Below are 27599 nucleotides of genomic sequence, written 5' to 3'. Positions count from 1 at the left end.
AGGCTGACCTGACTTTGGAATTTTTTTCAGTAATAATGACACAGAAAGTTAAAATATGCTAAATTAGCTTAGTTTACTAGTGTTCTAGCTATTATTGATACATTTTTAATAAAAAATCATTCTGTAATTCTCATCAAAAAGCCTAATTTTTAGGAGTAATTAATTATTTATAGTTGAGTAAGCTTACCTGAAAGTACGTATCCAAAGCAATAGATTACCAAGAAAACTTACGTATCATTTAAAGTGATAGTGGAATAACTATTAGTTCTTAAGTAGGTCTAGAACTAAGAGATAGAAAGAATTTACAAAGTAACCAAAAATGTGTCGAGTTAAATTAATACTATTTTGACGCCATTTTGACGCGTTTTTTGTACACTTCCGCTACTAGGGGGAAAATGTAAATTTAACACCGTGTTTACACTTACGACACAAAGCCCGGCTAAAGTTTTTTTTAGCCCCTTACAGGAATTGCGATTATTAGCTCGTCATTTCCGGATGGATGTGTGTCCGCAGCTTTAACTACTTTAAGTCGTCTTTAAGTCGTATCTCCTCCTCAACGAAGCAATATCGAGGTCTAGTTCCAAAAGCAAATATGTTAAGCAAGTTCCGAGGATGATTGTGGGCCAAAAAAATTCCCGGAATTCCTTCCTAGATTTCCCGGAAAAGCCAAAAAACCTCGAAAAAATGCAGTTTTTGGCCCATATCTCGGCAACCAGACCACTTAGCGACTTGAATTATTTACAAATCGATTCCTGCCATAATTTAGAACAATATTGCCGAAGAAAGTTTTCAAAATAATCCTTTCGGTCACAAATTTTTTTTTAAAATTACAGGATAACATAAGGAAATTGCTCTTAAATTGTCACTAGACTTTTTATTAACTTGTTTATCTAGAAACATTTTGTTACAGAACATGTTGATCGAAATTGCAGTTAAATTTACCTAAAAATACGATATTTTTCCATAATGTTGTCTGAAATCTGTCAACATAGAGTATTTTCATCAATTCCTATTACAATTTATTAAAACCGTTTTATAAAACGCGAAATAACGGCTAAAACTCATTTTCTAACATTGCTTTTTTATAATGCAAAAAAGTGACGTCACACCATCTGAACCACCCCACCCTCCCCCTCATCACTCACCGTCAGAAAACTACGGATCCCCCCTACCCCATATGAGTGTGACGTCATTTATGGACGACCCCTTCGATGATAAAACATTCTATTTTTTTATTAGTTTAATTTGATATTTAATTAATAATTATTCATAAAAATTAATTAAACGGCTTCGAAACTAAAGGGAGATTACAAAATTAAATCTCTCGATAATAGAAGGGGGGAAAACTAACTAGACGCGATGACCCTAACAGTCTGGCTAGCTGTGGCACACGAGAAAATTTACAATCGTAGCAAGTGAAAGCTGGTTGGCGACCTACTTACCAGCCCTATAGGCCTAAGGGGCAGATAATTTACTTTAACTAAGGGAAGGTAGAGTCTAGCAAGATTAAGAACTATCCTTCACTTTATCAGTTTGCTGTTGTCTGCAAATTGTGGTCACGAATGGCTGCATTCACGGCGCTGATAATCATCCTCTAGATAATGCGAGCTACTGATTGTGCTTTATATTTAAAGCAAATATTCTTAGTCTTGTCGACTTTATGAATTGGGGATCACTAAAAAGTAGGGGAAAAAACAAATATTAAAATAAAACTAATTTACTTTCTTTAATATAAAGGCTTTGGTCGCTCAAGAGAGCTTTTCCAGGTAATATCACAATATAGGGTCGGTTATTATTCCGGAATGGTACAGCAGTAAAAACATTAAAACCATGGCGTAGTCTGTCGCGCCGTTCCAGAAACCACCGGAAATACTGTAAACCGTAATTTATTTGGCGCAATGTTTAAAAATGTGCATAGATTGATTTTAGTTGCATTTTAAATAGTTTTGCCAATTATTTTATATTTCTAATTGTTTTACGTGTATATGCTAATTTTTGCTGCTACTAAACATTGTTCTAGTTTTGCTTACTACTTTTAACTTTAGTAAACGAAGTGACTATGGCAAAAGATAGCTCTGCGCATGCGCAGTGACCTATGGCTAGGGTTAGAATTAGGGTTAGGGATAGGATTAGGGTTAGGATTGGGGATAGGATTAGGGTTGTTCTGCGGTTGTAAACAAGCGCATGCGCAGTACCATCGAAAACATCGCCGCGATAAAAAGTCGTAGTTTCTCTCCATTGCGCATCTTTTTCCAGCTAGCATCGTTCTTTAGTAAATCTAATCGTGTTATTAAATTTATCTAGAGTCTAGTTTTCTCAAATATTCTGCAAGTTTTTTTCTGTGTTTCTTAAGAAACATCAATTACTACACACGAATTTATTAATAATATTGAGATCTACTAATTCTTGCTAATTTTCTGTAAATTAAACTTTAATTTAATCCACTTGACTTTATTTTTATTTCAATGATCAAATAAACTATTGTTTACAGTAAATGTTAACGAAACTCGACAAACTTTTATTACCGGATAGTTTCCTAGCCTAAGCTATATTAATGGTGCCCTGTCAAAACGGCCCGGGACAAATCGGCCCCCGTCAAAACGGCCCCGTTAATACGACCCCGTCAAATCGACTCCCGACAAACCGACCCCGTCAAAATAGCCCCGTCAAAAGGGCCCCGACTTATTGGCTCCCGTCTAATGGGCTCCCGTCATATTGACTTGCGACATATAGGCTCCCGACAAATGGGCTCCCGATATTTAGGCTCCCGACAAATGGACTCCCGACATATTAACCCCTGACAAATAGGCTCAGGACATATTGGCTCCCGACAAAGCGGCTCCCGACATATTGGCTCCCGACATAAGGGCTAAAGACAAATGGGCTCCCGGCAAATGGGCTCACGACATTTTGGCTACCGACAAATGGGCTCCCGACATATTGGCTCCCGGCAATTGGGCTCCCGACATATAGGCTTTTGACAAAATGACTCCCGACATATTGGCTCCAGAAAAATGAATGATATGACCACTATTGGCATAAAAGTAACCATTGTGTCCTACCTCCAATACCACCATAACCTCTTTTTAATGCCCGAATGAAATTATTTTTTCATGAACCAACATTAATTCACAAACAAATCGAGCCCTTAACAGCTAAATTCTACCAATTCTAAAGTTTTGATAATGTTTAATTTACAACAGAAAAGATTTGTTGCTTAAAAGCGAGCACAGAAGTGTAAATGTATGATATACATGACGTTAACATGATAACAGCATTTTGTTTTGATAACCTACAAGCACAGTGGCGTAGCGAGGTCGGGTGTCACCCGGTGCGGCACTTAATGGTGTAACCCCCCCCAGAGGCGTTGCGACCCTTCCCGGGGACAAACTTTCAAGTTTTCGATTTGCACCCCCCCCCCCCCCAAACTTTCGATTTGCACCCCCACCCCCTTAACTTCTTTTTCTCTATATATTTTGCTATTTTTTGCCTTTGTATCACCCCCCTAAATGGTGTCACTCGATGCGGTCCGCACCCCCCCCCCCTCGCTACGCCCCTGTACAAGCATATTGCAGTTAGGAAAGTACAGCGTGGACCCTTCTCCCCACACACTGAGTTGGAACAGCCTACAACCGACTCAATTATGGATGTCATAGATAGATGACCCTTAAATTAAAACATACTATATTTTATAATAGATAAACTAATATAAAAATAAGGCCTGCCAACAAGAGATGCATACGTTGTATTACATAAGAGTGTTGGATAAGCTAACTCTAAAGAATATTGATGAAGGGGTCCCACTGGCAGATGTCATATTCAATGAGACCGCTTTGCCGGGAGACTTAGTCTCTACAGAAACGGTATTGTCAGTGCAGTGGCGTAGCTAGGATTTTTGGGCCCCTATGCAAAAATTAGGCCAGTGGCGTCGCTAGGTCGGGTCTCACCCGGTGCGGCACTTCGTATTGTCACCCCCTCCCAGGAAACAAAGCATATATATATATATACATATATATATATATATATATATATATATATATATATATATATATATATATATATATATATATATATATATATATATATATATATATATATATGTGTGTGTGTATGTGTGTGTGTGTGTCGGCCTACATAGGCCTAAAATTTATATATATGCCACATACTGGTACACGTACGTGTTTAAGCTTTAATCACTGCTGACTTAATAGTGACGATGTTTATCTACAGTCTGTTTATAATACAGTTGGATGTAGCATTGTTTTCTTTATAGTTTACGTTTACGTCGTGGTGTCACACCCCCCCCCCCCCCCCTTGATATAATTTTCGATTTGTACTTAGAAGACTATTTAACTTTAACTAATGGATCTGGAAAATGGCATTTCATTCTATAAATTTTACAATTTTTTGCCTTTGGTGTCACCCCCCCCCCCTAAATGGTGTCACCCGTTGCGGTCAGCACCCCCCGCCTCGCCTTCGCTACGCCTCTGCGTTAGGCTACAGAGGAGTTAAACGAAGAGATCAACTTCTACTTACGATGGATATTTTTTAATATATAAATATTCTGAAGGCAACATTTTGTATTTTATATGTCCTGATTTTGTATTTATACTATATTATTATGCTTGCCTACTACTGCTAAAAAGTTTATTTATAGGCTGATTCTCTCAATGTCTTGCACGACAAAGTGATATAGCCTGTAGTGTTATTATAACGATTGGGCTCTGTTTTCCCCCCCCCCCCACACACACTGAATCCCAAAGCCGAAACGGTGGGGGGGGGGGGTCTTTTTGGAACTTTTAACCTTTTTCTTTTTTAAAATTATTTATATGTAACAAATATTAAAATTCCATTGTAAAAGTTTTAATTTTTTATGAGGGAAAAGGGCCCATATGTGCCTTCGGCCCCCATGCCTTGCTTACGCTAGCTTTACGGTAGCTACGCCACTGTGTCAGTGGTCCTTTTGTCTGGAGCCAAATTGACAGGAGCCTTTTTGTCGGGAGCCAAAATGACGCTAGCCTATTTGTCGGTAGTCGTAATGACGGGGGCCGTTTTGTGGAAAAAACTAAATGACGGGAGACCATATGTCGGGAGCCAAAATGACGGGAGCCTATTTGTCAGGAGCCTTATTGACTGGAGCCCTTTTGTCGGGAGCCTATATAACGGGAGCCTATTTGTCGGTAGCCTAAATGACGGGAGCCTATTTATCGGGAGCCTATATGACGGGGTCCATATGTCGCTGGCCCTTTTGACGGGGCCGATTTGACGGGGTCGTTTTGACGGGGTCGTTTTGTCGGGGTCGTTTTGACGGGGCCGTTTCGTCATTGGCCGAATTGACGCCGCACGATATTAATGTTATATTAGTATATTGTGAGATAACCCCTCTTACATATTTTAGCGACAAACGCTTTTATGAATCAAAGCACATTAGATCTTGATCTAGAATCTAGATCTAGACGTATTTTCTTCACTTCAATTTCATTTAAATGCTTTTTGCTATTATAAAGGTGTAATATGTTTTATTTTCGTTTCGTTTTATAGAGAAACCTGATAGATCTAGAAAATCTAGATCTATTCAATACTAGAATCTAGACTAGAGTCTAGAGTAAACTTGAATTCGTTGTCAACAAATATTATATAATTATATAATCTAGCCTAGATCTAGATCTAGGCCTAAACTACTAAAGGCTAATGTCATTAGTAATGAATAGATATAATATTTAATATAGATCTAGTTTAGAAAAATCACTTGTGAATTATTTCTAGACTCTAGATATGGTAATCTATCGTTTTGGGTACGTAAAATCGCCCGCGACTTGTAATGTGAAAACCAGGTGACTCCTTAAATTTTAATTATTATTTCACATTTTGAGGAGGATTTATGTTTTTTAAAATACAAAAATGTTTCCTTGTTTCATTTATGTACCTGTTTTTAAAGAATTGAATTAAAACTTTTCAGTTATAAATGAAGACTAGAGATGTTTCCAACAGATGCAATCTTGCTCATTTACTATAGCAGCCATCTTGTTTAAGTTTTATTTTTATAAGCTTTTAGCGCGAGATCAGGGGGAAGCCACTCTATTTTACAAATGGCTGCTGTTTATATAGCAAATCTTGCTCTCAGACACTGCTGTTTAAAGTTAATTTCTGGCCTATATCGATATATGTAGCCATTGATTTAGGTTTATTATTCATTTATCTATAATATTTTACACAAACATATGACAATATACTCCTATTAAAGCCTTGACAATGAGGTAACGTTTTCGTACATTAATAGCCGCGGGCGATTTTACGTACCCAAAACGATAGATTACCCTAGATATCTATTATAGTATTATCTAGATCTAGTTTAAGTTAGGTAATCTATTGTCTTAGGACCTTAGGTGCGTAAAATCTGCTGAGGCTAGTAGTAATGTGTAAAAAAAGTTGTCTCCTCATTTTTAAGGCTTTAATAGATTCTATTAAAATCTTCTATTAAATGCTAGGCGCGCTTACAGCTTGGTGTTTTCTAGGGTATCCAAGAAGATAATTTATACATACGTGCCGACCCGCGGCGTATCATACGCCGCTATTTAGTTGTTTTTTCAACTTTTCAGTAATTCAGAATTTGTGAATTCGACAGTACCAATGCTGCCACTGAAAATATTTGCTTTAAAACACTAAAACCCTCCTTTCCCCCAACCCCTGCCCCACCCCCTCGTGAAAGCAGCCTCCTCTTAGTTACCTCCCCTAAGTTTAAAATCGTTTTGAATTAAATTATCTGCCCCTAATAGCTGTCACTAAACCCCGTCCCTACGGTTTGTAAACATTTAGTGTGAACCACAGCTCACCAGACCATGTGAGAGGGGGGGGGGATGGTAGCGATAGAGAGGAAGAGAGGGGATTGCAAGGCGCGCTTGCAGCTTGTTTTCTAGCGTCTCCCAGAAGAGAATTATAGATTCTATAATATATAGATAATTCTCTTCTTGGAGACGATAGAAAACACCAAGCTGTAAGTGTGCCTCCTAGCAGCCCCCTCTCTTCCTCTCTAGGCATATTGCTAACACACCCACCCCCACATGGTCTGGCTCGTTATATATATAGATGTTTAGGAGGATTTATATTTTGAAAGTTACAAAATTGTTTCAAAGTTCCATTAATGTACCTGTTTTTAAACAATCGTATTAAAACTTTTCAGTGAAAAATATAGACTAGCGATGTTTTCATTCATCAGATGCAACCAAGCTCATTTACTTTAGCAGCTATCTTTATTTTTTTATGTGTAAAATTATAGTTAGAGATTCAGTGGAAACCATTAAAACTTACAGATGAATGTTGTTTATATAGCAAATCTTGCTAGCAAACACTGCTTAATTTGTGGCCTATATTGATTACTAGTCGCTGCCGATTTTATGTACCTAAAATGATAGATTACAGACTTTTAATTTAAACTTTAAATATAAACTATTAGCCTATTTATTAAGCCTATATATTATAATATAATATATATTTATAATCTTTTCAGTCTAGGCATAGATCTAGAATAATAAATAGATAAAATGGATAATAAAAAATTAGTTGAGAGAAAAAGTCGAGGATTATCTAGGTCTAGGAGTAAAGACAAAAAGTCACGAAAACGACACTCTAATTCTTCAAGTACAGAATCTTCTCCCACCTCCAACAGTAGTGGGTCTAGTAGCAGTAGCGAAAATGAAAGTAGCAGCCCACATTCTAGATCTACATCATCTTCTAGTTCATCTCTTTCAGTACTGCAACTTTCCAAAAAGCGGAAAAGATCATTGTCTAAAAAAAGTAATAAATCGTCAAAATCTAAGAAAAAATCTAAAAAGAGGTAAACACAACGTATAATGAATAATGTGTTATTAATGTGAATAGCCGCTATTTTATTTCAAGTTTTTAAAAAATCTGATTTAATCTAGATCTAGGCTGGGGTAAAACTCTTTTTTTTTGTAGATCTACTTAGATCTTTATCTTCATTTTTAATTAAAACAATGTAGGCCACAAAGAATATACAAACTGAACTATTTAGAATTTCATATTTTACCTATACCCATGAAAATCTTTACATGAACATTATTTTCAGTAACAGAATTTTAGTATCCTAATCTAGTGCAAATTTATTAAATCTAGATTCTAGATGTATTTGATTTTTTTTTGCAAGTTTTTAGAAAATTATCAAAAACTAAAATAATAGGCCTACATCTCTAATTCATAAAAAATAAACTATCTAGATCTAGAGGTAATAAAATACACTTAAATGGAGGTGGATGTAAAAGCGACAAAAACTTTTGCTAAAATGGAGTTTTATCCTAGAAGGGATCATTGCGATCTGTCTTATTAGATAAGATTTAAGATACATCAATTTGTCCAAGGTGATTAACACTAGATGGCTGCCTGAATAATAAATGGAATAATATTCTGAAAAGTTTTTCTGTCCTAAGATTATTAAGAAACTGTGACCTGCGGTTGGGCATTTGCACTTTTGGTAGTTTGTTAAGAGGTGGAAATTAAGTGCCAATAAGGAATGAGTTCTCTTTTCTCATTTATAAAATTAGTTTCTGTAGGTTTATTATTTAATTTTTTTTTGCAGTCATGCATATGCTCATACTCATAAATAATTATGAGGTTTTTCATTATATTATTAAATAAATGTTAGCCTAATAATTTAAAAAAATGAGGCTAAATAGTTTTGCTCTTAAACAGCTAGGCCTAAATGAATCATTTATAAATTAAAATGGCCTCATGCAGTGGTTTCTACATCCACCCTCTATTGTCACAAAATTCTAGACACCTGCCTAACACAAGACTGTAGACATGCCAATAGACAATTCCAAGGGAAACTAAAGATGGCTGCTGTTAGTCTACTATCATAAGCGGTTTATTTGCTGCTTTCATTTTACATTTTTTTTATGATTTAAAATTTTTAATTCTGTTGTTCTCAAATGAAAATCTTATTTTAGGAGCCCCCCCCCCCCCCCCCTCCTTCCAAGATCTTCAGAAGAATCCAAGGGGTCGGCGTGGTCGAGTCGGTAAAGCTCATGGTTGCTAAACTAAAAAGTCTCGATTTCGAACCCTCGGGCAGATGGGGCTCGTTAGCTGGGGACAGCCACTCTTCTAGGAGAGATAACTCCAAAATTAAACAACTGCTGCCTTGTAGTTTGTTCTTGGTTGGACAAAGGCTATGGAAGCAAATCCAATAAGAAAAGCATGCTGAAATCGGAGTCAATGGCCTCAATGGCGCATAACCAGTTGACACGTAACGCTTAATTGTGTTGGAGGCGTGGTCGAGTCGGCAATAAGCTCATGGTTGATAAATTCGAACAAAGTCTCGAGTTCAAACCCACTGGCAGATAAATCTCGATCCCCTTCAACACTAATAATTAAGAACGAAGAAGAAGAAGAATCCAGATCCCTGAAAAAGTTTACCCTAGCTAAGGGGTCATCCATAAATGACGTCACGCTTTTTTTGACGATTTTTACCTCCCCCCCATTATAGTTTATTAACACCGTTTTCTTAAATGCCAAATAACGGCTAAAATTCGTTTTCTAACATTGCTTTTTTATAATGCAAAAGTGTGACGTCACACCATCTGAACCCCCCCCCCCCCCCCTCATCACACACCGTCATAAAATTACGGACCCCTCCCACCTACGAGTGTGACATCATTTATGGACGACCACTAATGTCACCATGAGGACAATAAACATCAGCGAGTTGACAAGAATCCTTCCGTAGTGTTGTTGACATGGAATTATGACTGTGCTTTTTTTAGATTTAGGACCGTAAAAATAATAAAAAATAAAAACTTAAACCTAAAATTAATTCAGAAATTTAATATTTTTAGAATCAATGCTATAAAAGTTGCAGATCCAGAGAACTTGAAAATAATTTGTTGAGTTTAAGGCTACATTTCTATTTATTTTCATCAAGCCTAAGTTATAACCCGATGTTTCACTTTTGTAAGACAAACATTGATTGGCTGTACAGGAACTCCGTGATCGATTTCTGACAGCCCCCACTTTATATTTTTTTTGTTCACCAAACTTTGCAGATCAAGTTTTTAAATAACAATGCAAATTTAAACCCCATGACCTAGTTTTTCTCTTTTTAGCTTACAATGTGTACAATACAATTTATGGCGGCCTATCAAACAACAGGATGCCATTGTTTATGTCGCCATTACACGTGAAAACCAAATTGTTTTTGCTTTTTTTAAATTTTTATTTAGTTACCAAAAATATTACAAACATCAAATACGTCCAATCTTTAGTAAAGTCCGAAAAAAACCAGACAGACAGGACTTTATAAACATTAATTGTATCTACGCTGTGCATGATTTTTAAATTAATTTATGGGCCTCTCAAATACCTTTGAAACTTTTCTCGCTGGCGTCCATTGACACCTGGTGTGGTAATCTGGGGTGTCATCACCCCACTGCAAATATTTGACTAAAAACCTTGGGTAATTTGGTGTCATTCCTCCTCCCTGATGGTGTCACCCTATGTCTAATGATGTATAACTTTAATAAGTTATTCAACTAACTGGGTAAAGCAAACTTTCTCATTCAAATTTGCTCTTTTGTTTTGGTGTCACACCCTTGGGTAGTAGCGGCTGTTGTCCTTGCCTCTGTCTTGTGACACTACTGGTTGAGCTGTTTTTCATGAATCATCAAAAAAGAAAATGAAAGCATTTCCATTTATTCCAGACATTTTGTTGGTCTGGGAAGCTTGTTTAGATATTTAATGCACCTGTTGAAGATGCAGGTGCTTGAAAATTGGTGTTGATAAATAGAATACTGAGAAAAAACGTTGCTTATCCTCTACCTCCTCGAACAAGGGGGCGAAAACTGCATGTCCATCTGGACATTTTTTTTAAAAGTCATAGATAACACCCCAAATACATTTCCCTTGATCTTCTTATCTCTTTTGCAAGATCAAGGTCATCTTCAGCTCCTGCCTCAGCATCCCCAGAGAAGAAAAAAAAAGTTAAAAAGAAGAAAAAAAAGAAAACCAAAAATAAACAAAAGAGAAGAAAAAGCTTGACTCCTGTTGACAATTTAAAGTTAAAAGATGTGAAGATTTTGCCCATTGCTCCAACAGAAGACGGTAAATTGATTAAGATTATTTTTATCTGTGTTCTTTTTTTATTGACAGTGAAGTCATTTTTATTTTTCTGTGCAAGGTATTATTGGTGTTATTTTGTTGTTGGTTCTGATTGCAATGTCTTGCCACAGGTCCTCCATTATATTTAGTCCTCTCTCCATTCTGTTTTCTGCTATTTGTTATGCAGCCCTTTGTCATTATGCGATGATCAAACATCACACTTATCAAAACATGCCGAATCTTTATTATGATTTTAAAAAATAGAATGTTCGAAGAAGAATTTACTGCATCACTTAGGGAAGATGTCAATAAGGCGAAAGCTAGACCTTAGTGTACGGCATGTAATATCCCTGTTACTGTGTGAATATGCAAAGGTTAGGTTTGCCTGTCGTCCCTACTGGGACATAGGCCGCTGACAAGAGCTTTCCAGGCGTCTCTGTCCAGAGCTAGTCTCTCCATCTGTCCCCAGGTGTATCCAATCTTCTTGGTGTCTTCTTCCAGGTCACGTCTCCAGGTCTTTCTTGGTCTGCCTCTCCTCCTCCTGCCTTGTGGATTCCAGGTGAGGGCCTGTCTTGTTATGCTGGATACAGGCTTCCTGAGTGTGTGGCCAATCCATTTCCATTTTCTCTGGAGGGTCTCTACTTCAACAGGCAGTTGATTTGTCCGTTGCCACAGAACAACATTTCTGATGGTTTTAGGCCAGCGAATTTGCAGGATCTTTCTGAGGCATGCGTTTATAAATGATTGTATTTTCTTTTTATTTATAGCAGTTATTCTCCATGTCTCAGCTCCATAGAGTAAAACAGGTTTTACTAGTGTGTTGAAGATCCGGATTTTTATTCTAAGGGTTAAATCTCCAGAACCCCAAACATTTTTTAGTTGATTGAAGACTGCTCTTGCCTTGCCCGTCCTTATTTTTATGTCTGCTTCTGTCCCACACAATACTTCCAAGCTAGGTGAATCTATCCACTTCTTCTAGGGCTTCTTCTGCCAATGTTATAGGGTTGTTGTTTGATGCATTGACTTTGAGAACTTTAGGTTTCCCTCTGTGGATGTTCTGGCCAAGGGATGTAGAAAAATTAGCAACCCTGTTGGTTTTATCCTGCATTTGCTGTTGTGTGTGAGAAAGAAGGGCCAGGTCGTCAGCAAAGTCCAGGTCATCCAGCTGGCTCCAGTGTCCACTGTATACCGTTTCGCGTTTTCTCTGTTGACATCTTCATAATCCAGTCTATGGCTAGCAGGAACAGGAATGGTGAAAGTAGGCAACCCTGCCTTACTCCAGTCCATGCACTACTTTACATTTCAGACCTTCATATGAAGACATAATAATGTTGACTATTTTCTGTGGCAACCTGTAGTGTCTCAACAATTTCCACATTGACTGTCTATCCAGGTTATCAAAGGACTTCTCATAATCTATGAAATTAATATAGAGAGAGGAGTTCCACTCTTGGGTCTGTTCAATGATGATGCGCAGGGTAGCAATTTGGTCTACGCAGGACCTTTCCTTCCTAAAGCCCGCCTGTTTATCTCGAAGCTGGGGATCTATCACTTCCTTTATTCTGTTTAATAATATTCTGATGAAGACTTTGCCTGGGATGGACAAAAGTGTTATCCCTCTATAGTTAGAGCATGCACTAAGATCGCCTGTCTTTGGAAGTTTTATGAGTATTCCCTTCTTCCACTTCTCTGGTATTTTTTCATCTTCCCAAATTTTCTTGAAGAGTGTGGTATAGTAGTGTGGTGCTAGTTTCTATATCTGCTGTCAGTGCTTCTGCCGGTATACCATCTATTCCTGGAGCCTTCCAATTTTTCAGCTGCTTTATAGCTTTATGTATCTCTTCTTTTGAAGGTGGGTTGCAGTCTATAGGGAGGTCACTTTCAGGTGAATATGCAGTTGAATTTTGTTTGTCATGTGTGGTTTGGCTAATTTCTTGGTGTGTTTTTTATGGAACACCACCTTTTCCAGACAGGAAAATTGTCTGCCAAAAAAGTATATTTTTCCGAAGTTCCTCTGTATCAAACACAAATTTTGCACAGCTCCATTTCTCTTTCTATTTTGTATTGCCTGAAAAAAGGGCAAATTTATTTGAAGAACATTTATAATATAAGCCCAGAAATATGCAGAGACATGCACTGATCTCATCATACTACATTTTTGTTTGATTGAACTTTGACACTGTTTCCATCACGTCTCCATCACAAAAAAAAACCTCACTTGTTTCTCATGGTCGCAATGACTGTGATGTCTTATTTGTCAGCCTTTAGTCCTAGACCCCTCCAGATGTATGCATAGGATTGAACAGCGGATCCCTGCCCTTGTTGCAAAAAAAAAAAAAAAACTAAAAAAAAAAGCCCAACTCAGAAGTAAGCAAGCGATGTAAACAAATGGAGGAGAATTTATGGAAAAAAAATCCCATTCATTTAAGCTGGTTGGGTGTTCATCTTTTTTTTGTGAATGTCAAAAATAGATTCTCTTTTGTTTTGATCTACATAAAAAAATACTTGTTTTGGCGTATAACAGTTTCTGTGACTGTTTCACTTGATGTACTTTTGTTAAGGCCCTTGTTCTGTAAGAATTTCTTACTTCCATTAAAATAAATATTAATTAATATAAATGACTAATGGTGAAGACATGGATCAAATTGTTTTACATTGATTCTGTTGATCTAATATTAGTGTCCATCCTTTGTTTTGCCAAGTTCCAACTGGAAAAAGATCAGGTCCAAAGCCACGTGTTATGAAACCTATGACCAAAGAGGAATGGGAAAAACAACAGAGTGTTGTTAGGCGGGTTTATGATGAGGAAACAGGCAGAGAGAGGTAACTCAGTGTTCCTTGGTCTATGTTTGGTATATCCTTGGTTACTCCCCTTAGTGATAGACCAGTATTGTTTATTAATATTACTCCCCTCCCTGCCAATGTTAACTGCCTGTGCTTTTTTTTATGGGAGAACTGCATTTAACTCACGGCAAACTTTTGCAGGCTGATCAAAGGAGATGGAGAAATTTTGGAAGAAATTGTCAGCAAAAACCGCCACTTGGAAATAAACAAGGTGCATTATTTAAATAAAATATTTTACTTTAAAACGATACAAATAAAGCATTTTCTCTATAATAGTGGTCAAAAAAAAAATTGGAGAGCCTAGCTATATAGTAACTAGTTGCAGCAAATAAGGAATATATGACGACATAAACCTTTACATTATTCAACTTTAGTTTTTTGCATAGATATGATAACCATTTAAATATAGTTGTGTTCTAAGTGCCCTCTTTAGTAAGAGTGGTTATTGCCGTATAATTTTCATTTCAACTTTTTGCCATTTTTGTAAAACTGAAAGCACCATTTAAAATGTGAGTTTTCAAAAAATTATTTAAAATGGCCAACACTTGGTCAACATATATACAAGTAATTGTCTAGTGCAGTGGTTCCCAAATTTGGCGCCCCCTTTTATAAAATGTAAGTGACCAGTGACCCCCCTGGAATTTAAGTCAAAATTAGTATGGAAATTAATAATAATTAAAATAAGATTTTCGAGTAGACTGTCAATATGAATTATTCTTGATAACTATTTTAATACGTTGAGTCAAATTTGATGCTATTAACTAGCCTCAACATTCATTTTTAACGCCAACCTCATGTCAATCTCAACATTTATGTATTTTTTTTTTTGTTTTTAATTGAAAATTAAAATCCACTCTCCTACTAACGATATGTAGACACAAAAGGAACTAAAACTCTAAAGGCAAAAGTTTGGGTATGAATGGTGCATACTACACCAAAAATGTGTGAGCAGTTTTTCATCTGACGTCGAATCATTCTGCAAATTTAAGAATTCATCGGGAATGCTGGCAACCTCGAGGGAAGCAGAGAATGGGTTACGTGTCAATGCACATTCTTCTTCTTTCAGCTCAGGGAAATTAGGCAGCACTTAGATTTCAAGATGCCCAGAAATCTCCTTTTCATATTCATCTCACACTCACAAGCAGATTCATCTACTACCCTAGCGACTCCTCCTTTGCAATTAGCTTCATTACGACAAAAGAACTCCATATCATTTTTGGTGTGTTCCGAATGACTTGTCTCAAAATAACGTTTTAGTTTTGAAGGTTTCATAGACTCATGACTAAGAACCACTTTGTACAGTATAGATTGTTTCTTCTCTATTCTATTTCTAGTGATCTAAGTAAAACCGAATTTCAGATATCTTTTCTAAATACTTAAGGTTTTTTTTTTCATTGCTAGGGTTTAGTCTACCATTTGGCAACCCCCCTCCCCCACAAAGCCCTTCGAGACCCCCAGGTTGGGGAACCCATTGTCTAGTGGATAACTCCTGGGTAAAAACTCATTAAGCTTTGAACTTCACGCATCTCAAAGCCAATGTTAATGGAGCTACAGACACTACTAGTCAAAACAGCCACCAGTTAAATGATTGGATTCAAAATGTTTGCAACCTGTTTTAGCTATCTTTGCATTTTTTTTTTCAGACTGCAACAAGAGGCGATGGCCAGCACTATGCAAAACAAATGGGTTTATATTAGGCTGTTCCATCAATTCTAAATGATGGATTATTATTTTTTTGTGTCTGCTTACTAGACTGTTGTTTTAGCATCCAAGCTGTTTTAAGCAAATGTAAAAATATTTGACCCAATAAACCAATGGAGTTACTGATTTTTTTTTGTCTTTAAAGTTTGACATCCTAGACCTAACATTGTAGTCTACACAAGACTTGTACTAGACCTAACATTGTCGTGAACATAAGACTGTAGTAGACATTGTACTTGTAAAAGTAATAGTGCAATTGATATAGTTGGCACTATGGTTAGATGTCGATGACTGCGGTGAGAGGTTATACAGGTTGATACTAAAGAATCCATGATAGTTTTGTTTAGTCTTGTCTAAAGCTGAAGAGAAACTTGTGGTCATCAATAGTGGCCAGCCTGAGAGCTAGCCAGCCCTACCACACCTTACAACACAAAACACATCTACATCCTCACAATTCTCCCAGCCTCACCCTAAGGTAACCTAACCCTGCCAGACCACAGCATTCCGCGAGGGCGCCTATCCTGTGCATACTTTAAAAAACTGGAACACTAATTCTTAACTATTCAAACTTATATTAAGTTATAGTAATTATAATCAAACACCTTAGTGCCATTTCTATTAAATTACAGCTACTAGTACTATTACCTATCTAATCTATACACAAGATAACAGTATGACCTACCTAGAATTAAAATAAATATTTTACCCCAGTTCCGCACCCTATGTTGATTCCAGTTATAACACCCTCCAGTTTTGCCTAATGGCGTTAATTTGCACACACATATTAATTTTATTAATCCACCTATATATACCAGCGGAAGCAAAAACTGTTTTCATAGTAAATTATTAAACGTCACCCCCACCCCAGTCATTATATCAAAATAAGTATATCATTTATATTTACTACAATGAAATTGGCTTTTCTCACTTTTTGATCAAATCAAAAATGGAAGTAAAAAAAAAACACAAATTTTGGTGGTTTCTTATGGAAACACGAGTAGTAGCGTAAAGTTGAGTAAGTGTGATATAATAACGTCACGAATTTACCCTAACCCATCTAATCGTTAATAGCTAAACAAATGACATTAAAATGGTCCACTGCATCTTCAGTTTAAAAAATATTTTGAATATTTAACTTAAGGCAGAAAAATACTAATCAATACAAAATCAAATATTTAATATTTTGTAGCTATTTAGATGGGGTGTGTCTAAAATTCAAAATTTTTGTGGACGTCATAAATGGATGACCCCTAACAAGAATTGGTAAGGTGTGGTTATAGTCTGGTAATTGGAACAATGGAATAGTAGTATGTACATATTTTATTTTATTTACAACACTAATAGTAGGATGAAATGAGTATCACAGGAATTTTAAATAAACATCATTTAACATTGACACGATTATTATAGGTAACTTGATGAATAATACAAATAAATGTAATAAATCAAGTGAAAGCACTTCTATGCAATACTACTTAAAATGAAATACATAGATAGGATCTAAAAGTGGACAGGGAATGGTGTAAGTGTAAGCTAGACATACAAAACATCTAAGAGTACTGACTGGTCTTCAGATAACCAGCCAGTACTGCAGTTACTTTTTTCTTTCTTTTTTAACCAAAATTAAGTCCAAAAAATATATAAAGAACTTGTGGAACATGAAAACTTGTTGAGAAAACAGGGGCATCTGATTGGAACAGAATATTACAAATTTAAAGAAACCTTCAAGGTTAGCTGTATCAGATAGTTCTGTAGATATGTTGACAGAAAAACAGATTTAGATCTAAAAGCTTGTTTATGTGAATGAGATCAGAGTGAAACACAACATATAATAAATAGATGGTCAATGTACAATGAAGAAATCAACTCTTAGCCATGTAACTTGTACTAGTACTATGGATAAATATCCAAGGCACGTACCAACTTGTGTTACTACCTGGTCTGAATCTGTAGGATAGTTATGGCACCATAGAAATCACAGTTTAAGCCAACTGGCTAGTATGTTGTGTGGCTCTGAGATTATCAATACTTGTGTAGTCAGCTAGTTGTGCTGCAGCAGACCACCATCATCAATTTGTGCTGCTATTAGCCCCCCCCCCCCCCCCCAAATCATCAATTCATGCTGCTAGCAACCTTTGGATTGGAAAGTTTAGTTCTATGTAGATCAGTGCCCATCTCTAGGGAAGCTATAAGAGTGAAGAAGTTCTATGTAGATCAGTGCCCATCTCTAGGGAAGCTATAAGAGTGAAGAAGTTCTATGTAGATCAGTGCCCATCTCTAGGGAAGCTATAAGAGTGAAGAAGTTCTATGTAGATCAGTGCCCATCTCTAGGGAAGCTATAAGAGTGAAGAAGTTCTATGTAGATCAGTGCCCATCTCTAGGGAAGCTATAAGAGTGAAGAAGTTCTATGTAGATCAGTGCCCATCTCTAGGGAAGCTATAAGAGTGAAGAAGTTCTATGTAGATCAGTGCCCATCTCTAGGGAAGCTATAAGAGTGAAGAAGTTCTATGTAGATCAGTGCCCATCTCTAGGGAAGCTATAAGAGTGAAGAAGTTCTATGTAGATCAGTGCCCATCTCTAGGGAAGCTATAAGAGTGAAGAAGTTCTATGTAGATCAGTGCCCATCTCTAGGGAAGCTATAAGAGTGAAGAAGTTCTATGTAGATCAGTGCCCATCTCTAGGGAAGCTATAAGAGTGAAGAAGCATTAGACAAATCGGAACTGGAGCCACCAGCAGCAGAAACATTAAAACTTGCACCCTGTGTTGCCATGACTACGATGGGCTGACCTATAAGATGATGAGAGGCTTGCATGTGCTGTGCAGGAATCAGGTTCTGTAGAAGTGCCACCTGGCCAGATGTTCCAAGCTGTACCACAGTAGGCATCATTGTAGCCTGAGCGTTGGCCAGGGAGGTTGGCATTATTGTATTGTGAGGGAATGGTGTGAAGAATCTCAGGGGAGCCCCTGGTGCTAGAGAGCTGTTTGAGGCCAAGTGGCCACAGGTCAGTAATGTGGGGGTCAAGGTCACTCTGGTCTCATGTAAGGATGGTGGTGCTGTGGGCTTCACTGGAGAGCCCCCTTTCATTACACTTTTATTCACAGAGGGCGCTGCTAGTAACGTAGCTATCCGCGCATTGCTGGCCAATGGGACGGCAGCCAGCTGGTCACTTGTGTCTGTACTTGTAAACACTAGGTTAGCTGTCAGAGTTGGGGGAGTCTTGTTGCTCAGGTTGCTGGATGAGGATGGTCTGGAGGCAGAGTGGGTGGGTGTTGAGTGTGTGCTGGCTGTCATCTGTGTATTGTTCAGTGAGATGTTTCGCATGAACGAAGTCAGGGAAACTGGGATCATGGTGGGGAGCAGCTTGGAGAATGTGCCGTCCAGTGGCTGGGCCAGTGCAGCTAGAGACTGCATGTTTAATGGGCCGGTGTTAGCCAGGAAGTTTGCTGAACTGACAGGGTCTATTTGCAGAGTTTCTCCAGCTTTTACTTCTTTGTTTGAGTGCCCAACTGGGGAACAAGTTTTTTGAGAGCTGGATGCTGCACCAGCTGCCATGTTAGCTGATGAAAGCACCAGAGCAGAGGACTGACTAGAGTTCCTGCGTTTGCCAGCAGACGAGACTTGAAGAGTTTTGGCATAGCCATGAAGATTAGCTGAGGTCCCCACCTGAGGCAGCCCAATTGTGGAAGACACTGGCTTGAGCACTGATGAGAGGTGAGTACTTATCATGGGATAACTTGACTTTAACGAGCTGCTACATTTGCTTGACACAGGCTCATACATTGCTCTGGCTTTAGCTGAAAGAAATAAAATAGTTCAGGCTTTTAGTGTTTTGGTTAGTCTAGCACTGCTTTTAGTTTTCTCATGTTTTGGCAAGATTTTTATTTTTTCTCATGAAAATTCTCATGAAATAAATTAAAATAACTCAGGTAGCTTCAATTTTTATGCTGAATTATTTGTATTGTGATTGTAATATTGGATGGCAACCAAATTCAGGAAACTTAGATGTATTGTTCAGCTGGGCTACTTCAAATATTTCTTTGGAATTAAAGAAAATCATCTATAAATATAAACACTAAAGTATTAAAAAAAACCAAGCGTATTTTGGTTCCCATATACCATACTTGATACACTTAAGTATTGCATAGGCAACTTCTGAAAAAAATGCGTACCAACCTCTCCCCACAGTGAACAATTTCTAGATACTTGTAATACATACAAATATAACTTGTGGTACATAAAAGTACAACTTGTGGTATGTACAGGCATAACTTGTATGTACAGGTATAACTTAAGATGTTCCAAATTATTTGTTTCATTTATTTGCTGGAACCAATCATGTCATCTAATTTACAAAGAATGTTCAGTTATAAAATTACAAGTTGTACACCTTGTTCATTGTGATCTAATCCTACACAGAGTGATAAAACATTGTATTCAGAGTTTCATCAACACGTTAACAATCATGTACTATAGACATGTGATCGTTTTCTAAATTTAAGTCATTTTAATTTAAACATAGCTGGCGCTATATTCCTTGGGTTGTTGGGGTGAGGCTATGGTATGTTAATCACCCTCTGTGAGATGGAGCTCTCCCTTTTGATCGCCCTGGTGTTAGGGGTGCTTGAGAGCCACTGGTTACACCAGCGCAGGGGCGCTATGTTCAGGTTAGTCCAGTCCTCAGTCACCTTTTGCAAGGATTTCAAAATAAAATGGAAGAGAGAAAAGGTAGATGGGGTAGCTTTAAAATAAAAGTAGATCAATTATACTATAGCTAGACTAACAGGCATGTGAAATAAACTAGAGATTTTGTAGTTTATATTAAGAGGAGTGCATTTTGTAGTGTACCCAGTGGCTCCAGCCCCACATGGTGGATGATTAACATACACTAAAGGCTTTCATACAGTAGGGTAGACAAACATGTCCCCAACAACTAGAATCCAAGAAACATGGTGGGCGCATGCACATTTAACCCTATTTCTACTGACGGTATAGATAAGTACCACTTTCATTAAGCGCCTTTTAATTTAAGACGAATTTTAAAAATTATTGATGTAATTAATAGTATCATCTCCCCTGAGTCACCGGTAGGTGGAAGGATCAATGTTTTTTTAAAAATGTCTGGTCTGCGCCATTTTCAATCTTTTGCTGTATCGGTAGTTCACAATCATTCTGTACAGATCTTACATGTGTTCCTGATTTCCCTTATTCTTCAAGTTTTCAAGCCCAAATATTTTGTATTGGCATCTTCAATAGCCAGGCAAATGTATTTAACTTCTAGTTATACAATTTTAATCGAATTGCCTTTGTATAAGATCGATGTTTACACTGGGACTTATAAGTACCGTCAGGGCACACTGTCATTTTTTTAAGGATTTTTTGGAAATGGCAGATTTTCGATGTGGAGTGGCATACATATTATTTTGATAATTAATTATCGAAATGTACTCAAAAGTAATATTTATACATTTATAAGAAGGTTAGCATATGGTTTACCTAAGAAATATTGTAATTAAATGCTGATTTCTAGTAGTAAAAGAATAACAAGAATAAAGGTAGAAGTTGCAGACTAGTTTACTAGGTTTAGTATACTTTTTTGTATACCAAAGTCTAGTTCTAGTAGTAATATTTATTGCAAAAAACTGTCTTACCTACAATAACTAGCATATACATAATGCATACCTGTAGACTAGTAATAGTCCATACATCTGCATGTAATATAGATAGTTTTGTAAATTTTAATCAGTAAACATAAAACAATAGGCCACTATGGCTATTCTAAACACATTGAGCTCACTTTTATTTATAACCTTTACACTGTAGTGTAGACTCATCATAACATTTTAGTAGGCTACAATTTTACTAGTAGTAGTAAAGTGAATGACTAGGCTTTCGTTTTCAAAATACTTGTTTATGCGGCTCATTGTAATAGCTATTGGAAGCTTCCAGCAAAAGCAGGTTCAGTCCTACAACTGTTGCCAAGCCAGAAAGACGACAGACATGAATGTGTCAATGAGGCATGAGGGAGCATAACATGACGGCACCTTTTGCTGTGTTTGAGGTCTAAGATGTGTTCCGATAGAAAATCCAGTAAAAATCGTACTCAAAATATACTTGTGTTGTGTTTATGTGTGAAAATTACAAAAAATTATTGTTGCGATGATTGCCATGTTATTAGTTAATAAGTTGTATCGTTTGCTCCTGTTTTGTTAATTTTTTTATTTTTTGGTACTTATAAGTACCAATATATGTTTGGGCCCTTAAAAATTTATGAAACAAAATTTCATTCCACAAATGCTTTAAGTGTGTCAAAAGCAACATGATAACACATTGTTTAAAAAAAAAAATTCATTCAGAACCTAATTTCGTAAATAAAGGGTTAAATAAGTCTGTAATAGAAAACAAGGTTATTTGTGTTAAAATACACGCTAAGTAAAGCATTGATGGAATCCTCTTCAAAATAAATGTTGTGTCAACATTGCATCTGAGATTCCAGTGACATGTACACTAGTTATATAAATGGATAGTTGTACAGAGTAGCCCTCCCCCTTCCAAAGTCTTGACTGAGAGAGAGCAATAGACAAACCTTGAGCTGCACTTGTTATCTGATTCTTTTTCCTTTGCTCCAACATATGCTTCAATGCTAGGGATGATGAGGATACAGTTGATATCTTGCCACTTGACAGGCTCACACTAGGCACTATTGAATTGGACACTGAGAATAGAAATGTTCCTTCTGTGACACATCAGCAGGCTAAATAATATTTCATTCTGTCTAAAGCGGTCTGGCTCTCTACTGCTAGGCAACACCATCCCAAAAAACTTATTTATAGTGAGGATAAATCCAATAATTAAACAAACTAAATAGTACCTAATGTTAGTTAGTGGGGATAATCCGTTAATTAGACAAACTATATAGTACCTAATGTTAGTGGGGATAATCCGTTAATTAGACAAACCTAATGCAGCTCTTGGTCCAAGCTTTCTCTTTCTTGATCCTTCCACTTTTGTGTTGGTCGGGCATGTTGCTTCAACAACTTTCCTTTCGTCATCACTGTAATCTGGGCCTTCTGTTCATTCACCAACATAAATTTACACTCCATAGTGACTAGATTTGGCTTTATCAAGTATACATTTATTCCATAGAGATTAGATGTGGCTTTATCAAGCTAAATTAATTTTTTTTTAATTTAGCAAAAGCTAAAATTACTTTATGAATAAAAAAAGCAGACTTTGATACCTGAGGCCGTTGTGGTTGAGTCAGATGTGTGACCATCTTCTGCTCTCAAGACATTAAGGTAAGATGCTGACTCTTCTGAGCTGTTCTTCACCTCGATGTCATATAGTTTTTTTAGCTCACTTTTTCTGTTTGCCAGCATCTGAATTTCTCTTTCTTGTTCAACATCCTTCTTTTTCAGATTCTAAATAATTAATAGTTGACCTAAGTCATTAAAAAAAATATCTAGTGTTTAGCTTAAATAACCGGGGAAAAAAGATAAATAACAGTTGATGAGAGGTAGTCAACTGGTAAGAGGTGGTTTGTGTTGAGACGTGTAGCAAATCGAAAAAGCCAGTCAAGTTAAGTAACAGGAATATAATAAGCCTTTTGGTAAGAAGGGCCAAGTTAAATCTTTGCTAGAGTCACACTGGTATAGTACCTTAATATGTTGGCTGTATGACTTTGTACCTTTATGTTGGCTGTATGACTTTGTACCTTAATATGTTGGCTGTATGACTGTACCAAAATATGTTGGCTGTATGACTTTGTACCTTAATATGTTGGCTGTATGACTGTACCTTAATATGTTGGCTGTATGACTTTGTACCTTAATATGTTGGCTGTATGACTGTACCTTAATATGTTGGCTGTATGACTTTGTACCTTAATATGTTGGCTGTATGACTTTGTACCTTAATATGTTGGCTGTATGACTTTGTACCTTAATATGTTGGCTGTATGACTGTACCTTAATATGTTGGCTGTATGACTTTGTACCTTAATATGTTGGCTGTATGACTTTGTACCTTAATATGTTGGCTGTATGACTTTGTACCTTAATATGTTGGCTGTATGACTTTGTACCTTAATATGTTGGCTGTATGACTTTGTACCTTAATATGTTGGCTGTATGACTGTACCTTAATATGTTGGCTGTATGACTTTGTACCTTAATATGTTGGCTGTATGACTGTACCTTAATATGTTGGCTGTATGACTTTGTACCTTAATATGTTGGCTGTATGACTGTACCTTAATATGTTGGCTGTATGACTTTGTACCTTAATATGTTGGCTGTATGACTGTACCTTAATATGTTGGCTGTATGACTTTGTACCTTAATATGTTGGCTGTATGACTGTACCTTAATATGTTGGCTGTATGACTGTACCTTAATATGTTGGCTGTATGACTTTGTACCTTAATATGTTGGCTGTATGACTTTGTACCTTAATATGTTGGCTGTATGACTTTGTACCTTAATATGTTGGCTGTATGACTGTACCTTAATATGTTGGCTGTATGACTTTGTACCTTAATATGTTGGCTGTATGACTTTGTACCTTAATATGTTGGCTGTATGACTTTGTACCTTAATATGTTGGCTGTATGACTTTGTACCTTAATATGTTGGCTGTATGACTTTGTACCTTAATATGTTGGCTGTATGACTGTACCTTAATATGTTGGCTGTATGACTTTGTACCTTAATATGTTGGCTGTATGACTGTACCTTAATATGTTGGCTGTATGACTTTGTACCTTAATATGTTGGCTGTATGACTGTACCTTAATATGTTGGCTGTATGACTTTGTACCTTAATATGTTGGCTGTATGACTTTGTACCTTAATATGTTGGCTGTATGACTGTACCTTAATATGTTGGCTGTATGACTGTACCTTAATATGTTGGCTGTATGACTGTACCTTAATATGTTGGCTGTATGACTTTGTACCTTAATATGTTGGCTGTATGACTTTGTACCTTAATATGTTGGCTGTATGACTTTGTACCTTAATATGTTGGCTGTATGACTGTACCTTAATATGTTGGCTGTATGACTTTGTACCTTAATATGTTGGCTGTATGACTGTACCTTAATATGTTGGCTGTATGACTTTGTACCTTAATATATTGGCTGTATGACTGTACCTTAATATGTTGGCTGTATGACTTTGTACCTTAATATGTTGGCTGTATGACTGTACCTTAATATGTTGGCTGTATGACTTTGTACCTTAATATGTTGGCTGTATGACTGTACCTTAATATGTTGGCTGTATGACTGTACCTTAATATGTTGGCTGTATGACTTTGTACCTTAATATGTTGGCTGTATGACTGTACCTTAATATGTTGGCTGTATGACTGTACCTTAATATGTTGGCTGTATGACTTTGTACCTTAATATGTTGGCTGTATGACTTTGTACCTTAATATGTTGGCTGTATGACTGTACCTTAATATGTTGGCTGTATGACTTTGTACCTTAATATGTTGGCTGTATGACTTTGTACCTTAATATGTTGGCTGTATGACTGTACCTTAATGTACTTGATGGCTCCCTGTAGAATGGATTGTGTAGCAACTCTCTTATTCTCTAGAGATGGTATACAATGTTGGAGATGGTTGAAGCATTCCCTCAGCTGTCTTCGCCTTTGGTTTAAAACAAAAGAATCATGTACTTTGTGGTCAATGATTGCACTACAAGAATCAAAAAATTTGGATTAGTATGTATTGTATTATATAGTCAATTTTAATTTGCATTTGGTTGGTTGTTAAGAAAATGTAATCATTAAATTTTCTAAACAACCAGCATGTCACATTTACCAAAATAATTCTAAAAATGTCAACAACAAAAAAGCTATACAAATATTTCCATATCAATGTCTATAAAGTGTTTTTGACAGACATTTACAACCAAGGCTATCTATGCAACAAACACAAGATGCTTGTAAGGACATAAGCAGCCTTTTCGGGGGCAGTTTTCTTTTAAACCAAGCTAAGAGACGCACATAAACAAACAGGTGCAGAAGTTTTACCCGCACCAGAAGGTCATGTAACTTCAAAATGTGTCAAAATCAGGATTACGAATTTTTTCACAATTACAATACATCCTTTATATTCCATACTAGCATGTCCGTCTCAGCGTGTGGCTATGATCTCAGGAGAATATCAGAGAATAGTCCAGGGCAAATTGCGCTCAGGCAGGGTTAGGGACCTGGAACATAAGAACCCTATATGAAAGCAGCAGATCAGCCCAGGTCGCCAAAGAAATGAGGAGGTATAGATTAAAAGTCCTAGGATTAAGTGAGACACGATGTAACGGCAGTGGCCAAACTAGGTTGGTCTCAGGACAGACTGTCATCTACTCAGGTCACGAGGATGAAGATCATGAACACACGCAAGGTGTAGCCATAATGATGTCTCCAGAAGCAACAAATGCTTTGATTGCATGGGAACCAGTCTCACCACGACTCATAGCAGCTCGTTTCAATGCCAAGGGAAGGAAAACAACTTTAATCCAGTGCTATGCACCCACAAATGCTGCAACAGATGAAGAGAAAGAGGACTTCTACAGCGCCCTGCAGGCTCAAATCGACAAATCACCAACAAGAGATATAAAGATAGTAATGGGAGACATGAATGCCAAAGTTGGAACAGAAAATAAAGAACGGGAGATCACAATGGGGAAAAATGGAATAGGCATAATAAATGATGACGGGGAACTCTTTGATGATTTCTGCGCATTTAATGATCTAATTATAGGGGGGACAATTTTCTCTCATAAAGATATACATAAGACCACCGGACGTCACCCGATGTCAAAACAAAGAACCAAATTGATCACATCACAGTTTCCAGAAAGTGGAGAAGAAGTTTAATGGATGTTAGGGCGAAACGAGGTGCAGATGCAGCCTCAGACCACCAACTCGTGGTTGCAATACTAAAATTAAAACTAAAATCCTACAGAGATCGAGCTGATAAACCGCACTTTAAATTCAATACAACATTTCTTAGGTGTCCAAAAATAAAGGAAGACTAACTGCGCAGTAAAAAATAGGTATGAAGCACTCTCCAGCCTGGCAGAGGATACAGTAGAGGAAAAATGGCTAGGAATACAGGAACTATGGAAGTTAACATGCACTGACATATTGGGGAGAAGAAAAAATGAACAAAAAGAATGGATCACAACAGAGACATGGGCCAAAATTGAAGATAGAAAAGAGATAAAGCAGAAGATTAACAAAATGTAAGGATGAAAAAGAGAAAATAAACCTCAGAACACATTATTGTGAAGTAAGTCGCATGGTCAGGAAAAGTGCAAAAGAAGACAAAAGACAGCTCATACAGGAGATGATAGAGGAGGCAGAAACTGCGGCACGACAAGGAAAAATGAAGAGGCTCTATGAAGTAACCAGAACACTATCAGGTAAGAACATTAATCCCAACAAACCAGTAAAGGATAAAGTAGGAAATATCTTAACAAGTGACACAGAACAGAGAGACAGATGGGTACAGCACTTTGATGAGATTTTAAACCATCCTCTCTCATCAACCATCCCTGACATACCACCTGCAAATCACCTACTAGATGTGTGTACAGATCCACCCAGTTAGAAACAATAAGAGCAATAAAAAACATGAAAAATGGCAAAGCAGCTGGCCCGGATGGCATCCCACCAGCAGACCCAGCCATATCAGCAGACATACTACATCCTCTACTTAAGCAGATTTGGGAAGAAGAGATAATCCCATCTGACTGGAAACTGGGATACCTGATAAAACTGCCAAAGAAGGGAGACCTGACACAATGCAACAACTGGAGAGGGATAATGCTTCTTTCAGTTCCAAGTAAGGTGCTGACTAGAATCATCCTAGAGAGACTTAGAGATGCCTTGGACAAAAAGCTGAGACAAGAACAGGCTGGTTTTCGTCAGGACAGGTC

At 37.1% G+C, this 27599-nt stretch overlaps 3 protein-coding genes across 11 annotated transcripts in view; 1 reads left to right on the top strand and 2 right to left on the bottom strand.

Moving 5' to 3' along the window:
- The window catches only part of LOC131954536 (leucine-rich repeat-containing protein 43), a 44381-nt gene extending 43981 nt beyond the window's left edge, over window positions 1-400 (bottom strand). For 2 of the 3 annotated variants that reach the window (XM_059318296.1, XM_059318295.1), the window contains exon 1: window positions 188-400. The gene's annotated coding sequence lies outside the window, so the exon portion shown is untranslated. The remainder of the gene's footprint in view (window positions 1-187) is intronic. The other variant, XM_059318297.1, reaches the window with a different exon arrangement.
- A 1809-nt stretch (window positions 401-2209) lies between these two features.
- Window positions 2210-15777, top strand: LOC131954527 (ADP-ribosylation factor-like protein 6-interacting protein 4). 7 transcript variants are annotated; one of them, XM_059318273.1, is made up of 6 exons: window positions 2210-2272; window positions 7508-7834; window positions 10937-11109; window positions 13809-13929; window positions 14092-14161; window positions 15594-15777. In XM_059318273.1, the coding sequence occupies exons 2-6, from the start codon at window positions 7542-7544 to the stop codon at window positions 15645-15647; spliced, it is 711 nt and encodes a 236-aa protein (XP_059174256.1). In that variant the 5' UTR covers window positions 2210-2272; window positions 7508-7541; the 3' UTR covers window positions 15648-15777. The 7 variants fall into 7 exon arrangements, with proteins under 7 accessions (XP_059174256.1, XP_059174255.1, XP_059174261.1 ...); XM_059318272.1 differs by lacking the exon at window positions 2210-2272 and adding an exon at window positions 5395-5507; XM_059318278.1 differs by lacking the exon at window positions 2210-2272 and adding an exon at window positions 5587-5605.
- A 900-nt stretch (window positions 15778-16677) lies between these two features.
- Window positions 16678-27599, bottom strand: part of LOC131954529 (uncharacterized) — a 28727-nt gene continuing 17805 nt past the window's right edge. The window contains exons 5-9 of the mRNA XM_059318281.1: window positions 25195-25306; window positions 22890-23070; window positions 22609-22719; window positions 22236-22364; window positions 16678-19446 (exon numbers count right to left, since the gene is read on the bottom strand). Coding sequence (XP_059174264.1) covers window positions 18338-19446; window positions 22236-22364; window positions 22609-22719; window positions 22890-23070; window positions 25195-25306 — 1642 coding nt within the window. The 3' untranslated portion in view covers window positions 16678-18337. The remainder of the gene's footprint in view (window positions 19447-22235; window positions 22365-22608; window positions 22720-22889; window positions 23071-25194; window positions 25307-27599) is intronic.

Source organism: Physella acuta, unplaced genomic scaffold, assembly GCF_028476545.2.
Source record: "Physella acuta isolate Inbredline_101_S28 unplaced genomic scaffold, ASM2847654v3 ptg001009l, whole genome shotgun sequence".
In the NCBI taxonomy this organism is placed as follows: domain Eukaryota; kingdom Metazoa; phylum Mollusca; class Gastropoda; family Physidae; genus Physella; species Physella acuta.
The sequence above is the reverse complement of the archived record's forward strand: the minus strand, read 5'-3'. Positions and strand labels throughout refer to the sequence as shown.

Excerpts from the sequence above, each read along its gene's own strand:
- LOC131954527 (XM_059318273.1), top strand. The coding sequence starts at position 7,542 with ATGGATAATAAAAAATTAGTTGAGAGAAAAAGTCGAGGATTATCTAGG. Across the intron at positions 13,930-14,091 it reads GAGGAAACAGGCAGAGAGAG|GCTGATCAAAGGAGATGGAG; the intron begins GTAACTCAGTGT and ends AAACTTTTGCAG. Across the intron at positions 14,162-15,593 it reads GCCACTTGGAAATAAACAAG|ACTGCAACAAGAGGCGATGG; the intron begins GTGCATTATTTA and ends TTTTTTTTTCAG.